Source organism: Pogona vitticeps, chromosome 5 (assembly GCF_051106095.1).
Source record: "Pogona vitticeps strain Pit_001003342236 chromosome 5, PviZW2.1, whole genome shotgun sequence".
NCBI classification, from domain to species: Eukaryota; Metazoa; Chordata; class Lepidosauria; order Squamata; family Agamidae; genus Pogona; species Pogona vitticeps.
The window spans coordinates 20,788,799-20,802,680 of record NC_135787.1 but is presented as its reverse complement, the minus strand read 5'-3'; the positions used below and the strand labels follow the sequence as shown (position 1 = coordinate 20,802,680).

General features: G+C 40.7%; 1 protein-coding gene across 6 annotated transcripts in view; it reads right to left on the bottom strand.

Moving 5' to 3' along the window:
* MTTP (microsomal triglyceride transfer protein) overlaps positions 1-13,882 on the bottom strand; it is a 46,643-nt gene that overhangs the window by 18,394 nt on the left and 14,367 nt on the right. For all 6 annotated transcript variants that reach the window (XM_073001884.2, XM_078394618.1, XM_078394615.1 and 3 more), the window contains 6 exons: positions 9,465-9,652; positions 8,395-8,538; positions 6,484-6,591; positions 4,460-4,567; positions 3,080-3,219; positions 2,348-2,498 (listed from right to left, as the gene is read on the bottom strand). In XM_073001884.2, the coding sequence (XP_072857985.2) occupies positions 2,348-2,498; positions 3,080-3,219; positions 4,460-4,567; positions 6,484-6,591; positions 8,395-8,538; positions 9,465-9,652 (839 nt within the window). The remainder of the gene's footprint in view (positions 1-2,347; positions 2,499-3,079; positions 3,220-4,459; positions 4,568-6,483; positions 6,592-8,394; positions 8,539-9,464; positions 9,653-13,882) is intronic.

The window sequence follows — 13,882 nt, the reverse complement described above, 5'->3', positions numbered from 1 at the left end:
GGATTTCTGGGAGTTGAAGTCCAAGAACATCTGGATGCCCAAGGTTGGGGACCACTGGTGTAGTGGATAGATTGTTAGACTACAACCCTGGAGAACAGGGTTCAAATGCTCACTCAACCAATGAAACTCATGGCTGAGTGGAACAGTAGAACTGGTAAAAACACTCCTTATATATTTCTCTTGTCTTGAAAGTCCTATTAAGGACACTGTTAGTCAGTTCCGACTTGACAGCACATAACACACACAATGTAATTATAACCTGATTATGTTTTTCTTTACGCTTTATTTAAATGTTTCAGAAACTGTTCTGATATTTTTCTTCAACAGGAATAGATCACTGCTATTTTTCTGCCTTGCTTTGTTGTAAACCACTTTATTTTGGTTATGAAAAGGCAATATATAAATTAAGTGGGTGGTTGCTCAATTATAGGTGCAGGTTTTTGTTCTAATTTCAGATTTCCTAAGGTCTAACTGAAACAAGGTAGCATGCAAACTCAACTGTGTGAAAAATATGTGGTTAAAAAAAAGGAAGAACAGCTGGGCAGAAAAGTGAGAATAACCTTCTTTAACTACACATTGATATATAAAGGATAAAAATGCACTGCTGGATGTTGTAAGCTCTACAGGAGACCAAGGGGCAGGTAACGAGCTTTCAATCAATATTCTTTTTATGGGCGTCATGTTTGAATAGATCTAGACCATGTTGTTCAGCAAAAGGTTAAAACTGGCTGGTCTATCATCTCCTAGAGGCTATCATCTGCTCAAGGCAACTACAGACATCTCATAATTCTGAAATGTAGCTGTGCTGCTTATTTATATCTGATGCTATAGTTTATGTTTCAGTTGTAGCAGGGTAAACTTTAGTTACAACAGCATCCGATTACTGGTGAGCAAGATGGAATAAGTTGGGAGTGCCTCCCACCCAGGGAGAGACCCATGCCTTGTTCCTAGAAAAGACCAGCATGAAGTTATATTGATTTTCCTTTTGTGGGCCATCCCAAGTCCCAGCACCTTCATATCTATGTAGCAGTCACCTGCTCAGATGCAGGAATGGGACTTGTTTTGACTCATATTTGGAGACAGTAACTGTCTGAAGAATAATAATCAATGTTTTGCAAAGATACAAACACAGCTTTTTTAAAAAGCAGTCACAATGGATTTGAAGAACTTAAAAAGCCCAAAAGTTCGGGGCAGGACGGATTTGGCTAGCCATGGTTTTCTTAGATGTAAGTCAGGAAAGATGCAAGTTGCATTTTTCCCAACCAAACAAAAACACACCATTTCAAAGAAAAGCCAAACAGTGTGCATGGTCCTGCCCCTCTTTGTTTGAAGAATGAGGGTGTGATATACAATCCGCACCTGCCTCTGCTGCAACTTTAAAACAACTCTAATGCAGTCTGCATCTTTCCTGACTTAACATCTAAGAAAAAAACGTATCTGTTGAAATCTATCTTGCAAAGAACTTTTGGACTTCCAGGTTCTTCATAGCAGTACATGCCTGATGAAGTGCACAGCCCTGATCCACAAAAGTTAGGAGATTGTATGATTTTTTTGATTTTTTTTTTTTTTGCAGTGGTCTTGCATTTGTGTTTTGCAATGACCACACCCTTTTAACCCTCTTATTTCAAAAGGTTTGAAGGTGTCGCATGCCTTATTTACCTGGTGAAGAAAATTCTCCATTATACCATGTTATATATGCCTAATTAGAATGAAGCTCCATTGAGCTCAGGAGAGTTAATCTAAAATAGACAAGTTGATAAATCAGAAGACTTAATCAGTGAAACAAAGTTACACAAATGGGATTTCACAAAGCCATTCATCATTGACTCAGTTTTTGAGCCTGTCACTGTCTCTAACGAGCATTAAGGAGTCTAAGTTTTTTTAAAAGAGAAATATTGACAGTGTTAGTCAGGAAGCTGTTGCCAAGAAATTTAACCCTATCCAGGATACTGCTTAATTCTCCAGTACTTATGACTCATACTCTGCTGACCTGCAATTCATGTCAAATATTGTTCTATATAAACTCCAACAGAGTCAAGAAAAGCCCTCATACTTTCTGAACAAAACATTTGAAGTACAAGAGTTCAGCTCTGATGAGCATATTCATTAATAGTGGCATTCACTGATGGACATTTCATAACAATCAATTAAAAAAATTAAACAAGCTTACTAGGAGGAGGAGGAGACGTTGTTCTTCATATGTAAGGCCAAATCCTATGGCTCCCTACGCTTTACTAGCAAGTAAGCAATTAAAACAGGTAATAAAAACAGTGTAAGCTTGACACTATACTGTGAATTTTGCAAAGCTGTTCGGACACAACTGCAGAACTCAGATGTACTTACTTACCGAAGGACAGTTTTTGCATTCATCTGAGACTGGCTCTGCCATTAGTGAAATGGAAACATAATTTGAATCCAGAGCCTTGATAATATTAGCAACTTGCTTCCCAGCCATCATTCTTGGGCCACCTTCTATTGACTTCAGTTCCAGTTTCTGCCTGTATGTACACATATTTAAACAAAGCTTTTAATCTTGGTTGGATCACTGTGCACGTATTCTGCACTGAATAATATATCCCCAGTGTTAATGCCAGCTCTATCTACTGTATGCATATCTCATACGGGCATTTGCAGATATGAACTACAAGACTCTCACATTCCAAGCTATGCAGAGTTGAGTGATGTGCTTGATATATTTTATTACAATATCACACAGTGAAGGAATAAACTGGACACCTCTGCAGAGTCCTGGGAAAGTCAATTTTAAAATGTTTACCTCTGATAGCTCACTTGGATTTTGGAGTAGGACATTTAGTCAACAAACAAAACAAAAACAGGAAATTTAGCACAGAATGATGAAAGCATAATAAAAGCAAGTTCAGGTTAGTACAGTACAGTATAGTATGTTTAGTATTCATGCAATACTAAATGACTTTCAAAAGGCTTTGCAGTTTTGTTTTGTTGTTGTTTAAAAATTGCATTATTGATAACAATGGAAGGGATTACACTGGGTATGAAAACATCACTGCCCAGATTTCAGCCTTAAATGTTTTCTGCAAAATAATCAAAGGAACCTTACTTTGAAACTATTTTTGCATCAGTTGCCCGCCGAACATTTGCACTTAAAACATGGTTCTCTTCTGCTCGCACAGACTTAACAAAAGTGTCCTCCAGTACATAAATGGTGGCTGAAGTGGATTTCTTGCTGACACCTAAGAACTGAAAAATAATTTCATGACCAGAAAATTCAGAAATAAATTCAGCTCCTAACTCCTCAAAACACAAAAACTTCATTCTAGTTTTCTGGGTATGTACTATTACACAGTTATTGTTTTCAAGTAAGAATATGTTTACCTCCCCATTCAAAGACATACATGTTTCATGTAAGCTGAGTTGCACCCATTCACCTCCAGCATAAACATCCACATATATACATGGATGTTTATACTGGAGATGAATAGGTGCAACTCAGCTTACACAAAACATGTATGTCTTTGAATGGGAAGGAATACATAGAGAAAGAAGGACCTCATTGGTTTTGTAGATTGTCCTTTCACCTGCTCTGATCTATGCTGATCTTCCTCCAACTTTCGACTGGTATTCTTTGGGTGACTGATGTCAATTCCTTCTCACACTTCTCTCCTGCTCTTCCTATAAAGTAGCCCCCAAACCAAAAGTGTTGTGTCCTGCATAAGAATTTTAGGAAGGCTATACAATTTTTATTTGCTGGAGGATCAAGAACCAACTGAGGTTCAAGGTGAGGTTCTAAACAGCCTTAGCTGACATGTCTGCTAGACAAGGTATGCTACTGTCCTAAGAGAGGACAGGATTGACCTTTCTACAATTAGGATGTACAGACAGGAAGAAGAAAGTGAAATGATCTTCCTCCTTCTTAATGCTAAAACTTTGGGCCATGCAGTGAAACCCATTAGCAGCAGCTTCCAAACAAAGGAAAAGCAACGTTTATTGATAATTAACCTAGAACCTATTGCCACAGTTCTGAGTGGCTGTCGATTTATATATCTCAAAAGTTTTGGTGAAGGCTATATTAAAAGCTGTTTATAGGCCCTGGTAGCCAAAACCCTTGCAGCCGCTTTATTCAGCTTTTTTCTTTGCCATATTCTTGAAACAAATGGATGCTCTTTGGCAACATTCTCTCTATTTATGTGGTCTCTGAAGACAGCTGGTTGGTGACCACTGAAGTACTGTTCTCGCTGGCTCTTTGGTGGGATCAAACACAGCAATCCTTATATCTTACCATCAGCTCAGGACTAAAACCTGAACATATCAGCATTGAGAAACATATATCCTTCATAAAACTTCATAAAACAATAATTCTTTATAAAACAATAATATCTAACCCAAGATTAGCTGTACAAGCAAGATTCCATTGTTCTTTGTGTTTCATCAGTTCACATTATGCCTATAGAATGCATAGGAGATGTTAAGCATACCGTACCCGATTGTGGCTGGTAAAACCCGTCCTTTCTAATTTGCAAGCTTTAATTTTAGTGATTTGATTTTGTCGCGCTTGGTAAGTAACATTACATTTCCCACAGATATCCACCTGGAAAACAGATGACAAAAACATGTCATGTTGAAGCATCTAAGACCTGCTGGCCCAGAGGCTGACCAGATATGATATTTTCTTCTGGGATAGAGAATGTCCACCTGAGGCCAAAATGGGATTTTCTTTCCAATACAAACAGTACCTTTAAAGGAAGAACTTTCCATAGGAATACAACAGGGGAGGAAAATACTAAATTTCTCCTCCACATCTGGCACAATCTGGATAATTTTCACATCTCCCAAACCATTGCTATTAACATTTTTTTAAAACTCTTAGTATTGAAGCAAAGATGCACTTGATGTAACATCTAATTAAGTCTTCAGGACATACAGCAGAAAGCATAAACAGGAAGAATATTTATGCTTAAGTAGCCACATATTAAATAATTTCAGCCTTTTCAGTTCCCTCTTTAATCTGTAATTTTGTTACCATAGATGCTTGTTTGCTATGTGCCATCAAGTTGAAACCAGCTTATATTGACCCTAACAGGACCTTCGAGATAGGTGAGATATTTAACTGGCTTTACCAGTTCCACTTCCCCAGTGAGTTTTCATGGCTGAGGGAGGTTTGAACCCAGGCCTCCTGAGTCCCAGTCCATCTTTAGTTAGGCATCCTTCAGTCTCGAAAGACTATGGCAGGGGTCAGGGAACTTTTTTAAACCTTTTACCCCCCAAAATTTTTTTTATATACACCGACATTACCCCCTTGATTTGAAAGGAAGGATCTCGGTCACACGTCTCTTGGTCATGCGCGGCCAGTCGAGCACCACCACCGCCGCAACCTCGCTGCCCACGCCTGGGTCGCTGCTGCCACCTCCTCCTCCACCTGGCAGGGCCACACTCAGTCCTTGGCCCCACGGGTGTGGCTCCCCTTCTCCACTGGCAGGTGGCTCCTGGGTGGCCATCGAAGAGCAGCAGGTGGCTCACCCAGCGGGAATGCCCGACGCCGCCTCCGGCACCAGACCAGCACTGGCGGCTGCTTGCCGGGGTGGCTACATCAGGCCTTGGCATTGGGGCTTCTGCGAGCCTCAGCGTTGAAGTGCCGTGACAGCTGCTGCATGGAGGGTGAGAGGCTCTGCCAGGCCTGGCCAGCTGTCGCGGAGGTGCTGCCGAAGGAAGCCGTGCAGCCGGGCAAGTGCCGCTGCCACCCAACGGGCTCCTCCAGGGACAGGGAAGGGGAATGGGGCAGCGGGGGCGGCATCCCTGCACCGGGAGGCTGAGCCTGGCCCGGGCTGCCATTGTGGCCATGCTCACCCCCCTCCACCACGATCCACCTCTCCAGGCACTGGAAGGAGAGGCTCCTCCTGGTTGGGGCGCTCTGGCCACTTGCCCTGACCTTGCCCTCTGCTACGGTCGGCCCCACCGTCACTGCCTTGGCTGCCCTATGCCGCCGGCCTGGGCCCGTCACCGGCCGCCATCCACCATGGCTTGGTTGCAGCCGGGCCAGAGAAGGAGGTGAAGAGGGTGATTGGGCAGCCAGGGACCCCCACCCCCTCTGGGCAGAAGAGGAAGAATTGGAGGAGGTGGTGGAGGAGGAGGGAAGGGGGTTAGGGTCGTGTCCTCATTACCCCCATGATTTTCATTTTTATCCCATTTGGGATAATTTACCCCTGTTCCCTGACCACTGGACTGTAGTAACGTGCTCTGTATGGAGGACTTGGAACAGCATCTAGTGTGGCTGAGAAGGCCAATTCGAGAGTGATAATCCCTTCCACACTGAAAACAAATGCAATCTGCAGTCCATCAGTCTATCCAAAAATTAGCATATATTAATTTTGCTCGAACTGATTTTCTTCTCTATTTTTTTTTTTTGGTACTAAGTGTCTACCCGAATAACATCAAGGGCACAAAAATATATTTCATGCCAGCACTGAACATTTTAGATGGCTTAGCTTAAGTGATATAGCACAGTACCTCACGAGCATCTCCAGAATGCAACTGTATCTGGAACAAGCTGGCCAGACCTCTCTTGAGATTCTGAGTAACAGCAGGTTCTTTTTCATATGAATAAAAGCTTTTAATCTGGATGAAAAGAGAAGGAAGGCAAGATGCCGGGGTGGGGTGGGAAAAGAGAGAAAGAGAACAATATGTATTAAGCACAGCATTTATAAAATAGACTTGAAGAGTGCCTCTCAGAATTCAGGCCTGATTACACTATTGCAGAATTCATAGATTTTTTGGACAACTATTATTGTTCTTACTCTGTATGCCACTTTCCCACCTAAATGTGCCCAACCTGGTCTAAAGCATAAACAACATCAGTGTAAGAGTATAGCAAAGCATTACTGCAAAGAACAGCCTCACATCAATTCATTTCAAAGCATAAGCATAGCAAACTGAAAAAGTAACAGTTGCATTCAATATTTTAACAATTTTAAATTATGACAAAATAGACAGTATCAACCATTAAAATATAATATGAATTGATATCATTTATCAAATGTTAAAACATACAAATGAGAGCCGTTTCAGGCCAAAAAATTAAAATAAAATAAAAAATAAAGAAGACAAAAATGTTGTGGTGCCTTAAAGTCTAATTGCTATATTTTAATGGGAGTGTTCATGGACAAGTCCACTTCATCAGATGGGGGCTTATGTACAAAACCTCCCTTTGCAGTCTGACATAAATCAATAAACACATAAGCTGTCAAATGTTGGAAACAGTGCTATAAAACTGCTAGATGCAGAGGTATGTGTGGAATGTCCTTAATTTTCTTGGCACAGGAGCATAAGAACACATATCTCATATTCAGAAGACATTAGGTTCAAGTGCTAGCATCTTTTATTGTAAATTAAGATGACGGAATAGTCTCTCTGCCTAATCGCGAGAAGAGCTGCTACCAGTCAGAGCTGGTATACTTAGAAGGAGAAATAGCCTAATTCTCTTTGGGTATAATGGAACTTCCTATGTCTGTATCCTCAGATGCTAATACGGCTTTTGTGAAACGGGCTTTGGTCTTGAAGAATTTGCACACATGCAACAATTTACCATTTCATGACAATCTCTCTCTCTTGCCCATCCCAGCAGAAATGTAAGGATAACATATACCTTGCACTTTGACCGAGGCTATAAGCAGGCAAAAAAGAGCAGTGAGTAAAACGGTAGCACTGAGACGTGTCAGGCACTCAGTGACCTTTGAATCACCAGAGAATGCTGCTGCATCAGAACTTAGGACAAAACTTTGCTCCTTCAACTAGCTAGCACTCAAGAAGTTGCAAACTACAGGCTCCCTTCTTCCTGCCGCATTACAAAATGTGACCACAACATAACATGTTCTCTGTTTCTGGTACCCCACAGCTAAATCTATGAATCATTGTGACAAGTGTCATCAATGTCTTGTGCCATTGTAATGAAGCTGTGTGCTGCATGACACAAGTACAGGAAATCTGTTTTATTGTGCCATCTCACCCCTGACACATCATCACTCCATTTGGTAGTGAAACTGATTGGCAGTTGACTCTGCTTCCATCACAGCTGCAGTGTCAGCAGTTCTGACATAAGCAAGTGTTGTCTCACTAGCCTTTGACCTTGGCTTTTTCTCCCTGTCAGAAAACGGTGGGGAGTAATAATCTAGGCTGCTTCTGTATAAATTTCCAAGGCACCTGAGTTGCACAAAGAATATAACATGTGACTCCAGATGTGACTCTATTGCATTCTAAACATAAAAGGTGATGTAATGCCAGATGCCTGCTGAGATTTCTTCAGAGCATGACAATGGCTTGGAAAATATGGAAATGATCTCCAGGAACAAATTGTTTCAATCATACGGGAGGCAGATTTCCTAATGAATAGGCTTTATATTTACAATAAAGATTTCTGCTTACCTTTCCATGAGTCCAGTGCAGAATTACAGGCCTTTTTAAAGACACCAGATGCTCCTTTCCTATTATTTGATCTGTCTTTTTTCTTTCAAAAATGTTTTTCTGCGCAGGTCTCTCCTTTAAATTTTCAACTGTTACATCTGTAATCTGTAACAACAAAAGGGAGAAACAGATGAAACCACCTGTTCTGCACTGCCAGAGGAAGGTAACCTACTAGGATTTTAATTTCTCTCTCCCTTCTCTTTTCAGTACTCATGTCCTGCTAACCATGTATGATGCCTGCAGACTTTGAAAAAAAAAACACCATTAAAATAATCATATAGTCTGGAACTTCTAATATGATCTTCCCAAACCAATGGAGTCCAATGCAACATTAAGGGGCAATTGCAATCCCTGCAATTAACATGTTCTCCAGAAAGATATTTCCGCTATCCCACAGAATGATATTCTGAGGTTTTACTTCACTTCCTGCTGCATCTCTTCCTCCCTTTTCAGTTTGGACTACATGATACGCTCAGCACAGATGCTCCTTCAAATTGTGAAAGATGTTTCTTCACCATCATATGTGCTTTCCTTCACCAATGTAAACTGAGCTTACTCTGCAAAGCCACATATTGCTGAGGCATGCATTTCTGACAAAATCCCTTCCCTGGAGGAAAAACATGTTAACTGTATGGAAAACAATTAACCTGAAATGGCTAAAATAATCAATTTAGCAGATACATCTTCCCTAAAGAACTTTGGATTATAGAAATCTTCTGGCCAAGAAGACGTTAAAATTTGTCACTGGGACTCCATTCCCAGAGTTTCCAATCTTGAGTCCTTACAGTCACATATAGTTAAGACTGCAGTTTTATCCAGTGAATTCAATGGTCCATACTTTAAAGTAATAAAGTTCCAACATTGCAATTCTAACAACCAGAATCTTAAATTTAAGACAAACACAATCCATTCTGTTTCTTGGAGAAACCGAACATTAATTTTATTTTAACTCATGGTCCCACATGATAGAGACTTGACTTTTCTCACATAAAACAATCAGCAGAAAATTTCATTTCATGTGAGCAGCCTACCGTGATTTTGATCAACTGATCATCATAGTTATTGGGATTTCTCCACAACAGGTTGATATCCACTCCAGATGAAATTCGGTAACCCACACTCTCCTGTGGCAAATCTTTTACTCTATTGAGAAATACTTCTGTGGAATAAGTGAATTTATATATCTTGTCGTTGTTTATTCGTGGACCAGTATTGTGGCCTGTGTGAGGGGAAAAAAAGAGTAAAGTATCATGTCGGTGATTATCGTAAATCCACCATTATCTCTCCCTCTCAAGCATTGCATTAAAAAGAGAGGTGGCACAACTCTTGCTCAGACACATAACCATCTTTAGTAATACAGTGGTGCCTCGCATAACGAGCGCACTGTTTAATGACGAATTTGCATAGCGATCTATTTTTTTAGATCGCTAATGCGATCGCATTGCGATGGTTAGATAGGGCGAAAATCGCATTGCGACGATCAGTATGCGTTTCGCTTACCGATCTTCGCATTGCGATGTTCCTAGAACAGCTGATCGGCAGTTCCAAAATGGCCGCCGGACACCCAAAATGGCCACTGCAAGTGTTTCCGCGCCCTGCCCTCGCTTACCGAGGGCGCAAAAAATGGTGGCGCTATGGAGGAACTTCACTCAACGGTGAGTTTGGGCCCCATAGGAACGCATTAAACCAGGTTTAATGCATTCCTATGGGTTTTTTTGATCCGTTTAGTGATGTTTCCTCATAGCGACAATTAATCCAGAACAGATTAACGTCGCTATGCGGGGCACCACTGTACTTAGGATGGCAATCAGAAAGAAATAGTTATCTTTTTAAAAAAACAGCAACCCATATCAGGAGACATAGCTGGAAAGGTAAAATGGGAGACAGAAGTTTGACTGCTGCTGTGATGCAGTAATGAATGGGGTGTATGGCATTTCATCCCTTTACTACTCTTATGGATTGACAAGGAGAGGCAGCAGGAAGACCATATCCAGGTCGAAACAACCAGGGCTATGCCTCAGAGCACCAAATTTCGAAGAAAGAGCCCTTCCCCACTTGTCCACGATGGGTCCATCAGCCTGGACTACTGGCATCAGAAAAGGCAGGTACTGTACTTCTTCCACTGCAGCAAGGGAATTTACCTTGGAACAGATTCTCCAAATGCCATCTTGGCCACTGTATTTCTACTGCCCATTCATATTTATTTTGAAAGCCTTCAAATATTAACTAATAATAATAACCTTAGAACTGAAGAGCTGGAAGGGACCTTCTAGATCATTGAGTCCAGCCCCTGTCAAGGAGGCACAATGGGGAATCGAACTCCCAACCTCTAGCTCTGGAGCTTGATGTCTAAACCACTGAGCTATCCAGCATTTCACGCCCTTACTCTCCCTGCTCCAATGAAATATTTGACTTCATCCAACTACTTCGTCCTTCTCTCCCCAAGGGTAATGAAGCATCTAACAGCAGTAGCCCACATTCTTCCTTTGTTACCTTTGATTCTCCCTTTTCTCCCCTCCTTTTGGTGCTTCCATATGGAGGGACCCCAGCTTTAACATTCAAGAGGCATTTTGCAGCTATTCTGATGTAGTTGTTTTTTTCCCTTTGATTAATTTATTTCTGGAAGAAGTTGCAAGAAAACTTGACAGAATTACCAATGGAAGGCAATGTCATGGACCTCCTGTAACATTTTGTGAACCAGGCAGCACAACTGCACAGGAGAAGCTTTGCCTGGCAGTGCCCTTTGTCGTCACCTCTACCACTATTAAAATTTAGATTGTAAGCGCTTGCTGTTTTTCCTGTAAATGGCCATGTATCCTAATGAAAGGATCTTGCTAACTACCTTCCCCAATGGGAGAACCTGTTAAGTAATGGTTTGTATGGGCTATTTATAAAGGTATTCTTTTTTAAAGAGCTGTCCAGTCCAAATCCAGACTAAAGGTAAGGAATCATGAGAAGTTAGAGAGCACTGTGGACCTTGAACTTGTCTGCCCACAATTGACACCTCAACAGCCAACTGACCAGGCACCTACGTCACCTATTCATGGATTTGCCCACGACAATGGATATGCACTATATTGTTATTTCAAATACATTTCTCCCCTATAAATTATCATTTAAATTAGCTATATGCATATCCAGGTCCTCTTGCTTTTTTTGGATATATTTCTTACTTTTTGATGACTCAGAATGACTATCCTAGGGGAAAAAAAACAGACAGCTGCAGGAATGGCAAGAAGAAAAAGGAGCATCATAAAAGAAAGACTTCATGATTCCTGGCTCTTATTAGGTTCTGATTTCAAATACAGTATATATTTGAAACTACCAGAACTGGTAGTTTATCATCAGTAGATGTTAGAGAAAGAGCACTTAATATCCCAGAATTAAAACAGGGGCCTTTGGAATGTATGTAAACCCCTGTTCCATTCAAAAGGTATCTGCTGAGCCTGCTTCAAGTTCCACTTCATGAAACTTTCAAAAGTTACATCTTGTGGTCACTAACTCTTCTTCAATAATAACTAGTTGGATTATGCTGTCTTCTAACTGAAGAACTTAGTGTTCATAAACTGACCACATCAATTTCTTCTATTGAAACTTCAAAACCTTCAACAAGATTGAGTCACTTACTGCAATAGGTGGTAGTGGTAAGAATTAAAGGCAGTGGGTTATCATGTGTACTGCATGTATCTGCCTCCACTCCAAGATATGAATATGAAGAATATGAAGAACTTGAATACATTTGTATTGTGCCTGTTAGCATAAATAGAAAAGAGCCCCTAATGTTTCTTCCCAAAAGTCGAAATAGGATATAATTAAGTCAGTGTTCTCCCTGAGACATAGTGACTAGACCTGGTAAATGGGATAGTCAAAGCTTATGGAGCAGCTTTGCAACACAGAAATATAATTGATATTTGTGGATCGCTAACTAGAGTTTTTGGAAAGAAAGTCAAAAGTAACAATGGGCTCTGCCGAAAAAATGTTGCAGTATGGAGTTTACCTACATAAAATTTTGCCTATACAGAATTTCTATGATACTCCATTCTGCTCAAATCTATGATTTAACCATATCTGGTATATTGTGCACAGTTCTGATCACTGCACCTTTAAAAAGAGAGTATTTTAGATGTAGAAGAGGTTTAAGAGTCTTTTGGAGCAGGGGTTAAACCGCAATACTGCAATCAAGACTCTTCTCAATATCCAAGTTTGATCCCGATAGGCTCATTTTGCTGGCTCAAGGCTGATTCAGCCTTTCATCCTTCCAAAGTCATTAATTTGACTATCCAACTTGCTCTCTCTCTATGTGTGTGTGTGTATAATTAGATTGTTAACCACCCTGAGAGTGCTTTAAGTGCTATGAAGTGATATATAAGCAGCAAACTTTGCTCTTGCTTTATAGAAAAGGATGTGACACAATCAAGGGACTGAAATAACTCTCCTCTGAGGAAATGTTACAACATTTCAGACTGTTTAACTTTGTTTGCTTGTTTTTAAGGCATGTAATGAGTAACATGACAGGTGTGCAGAATCATCCAATTTCTCATGATTTCTCCATTTCTTATCATATTAGAACCTGGAGCTGTATACTGAAACTGAACAACATAAAATTCAAATGAAATAATAGGAAAAACAAATAAAGGAAGCATTTCTTCACACGGTACTCACTATCATTCCGTAGCGATGAGCCACCAAATTAGACAGCTTTAAAAGAGGAATGATATACAGTAGATCCATGGAAGATAAAACTGTTAATGCATACCAATATTGGAGGCAGGCCATATGCTTCTCAGTACCAGGAAGATGCTATTGTGGCCATGTTCTGCTTATGAGCATCTTATTGGCATCTATGGACACAAAATCTTGGACTGAACTGGTCTTATCCAGGATAGTCCCTATTAGCAGTGACCCAGCATGGTTCTTGTTTCTTCACCCATTACCAGCATTGAAAGTGAATGCTAATAAAAATGTCAGGTTGCTTCTAAATCATGTGTCTGACCCTACGAAAGAGCTGTGACAACCCCAATCATGACTCTACTTATTTAAAGTGAACAAAACACAGAGTCAGTGAGGCTACAGAAGTGAAACTGTTTCCTCCAAAATCCTTATGGTCTGCCAGGTCTTAGGTTTGTACAGTTTGTTTCTAACATTCTCCCACAACAAATATAGGGCTCCAACCTTGAGAAAGATGAGGTGCTTCAAGAAAGCGTGTGTGGCATGTTGGATGGGCTGGGTCTTCTCCTGTTCCTTAGGCCTCTCACTAACAACTTAACTTGATACAGAGCAGCAGCTGATGCTGGAAGTGAATCAGACTGGGAAGCCTGGCCATGGCTTGAAACCACGGAATGCAATGAGGTAAAATATATACCATGGTGGTGTTTTGCTCCCTTTAATGAATGAGACAGACTCCTCACATTTTGTGAGAGGACATGGAAGAAACCTGCCCCATTGTGTC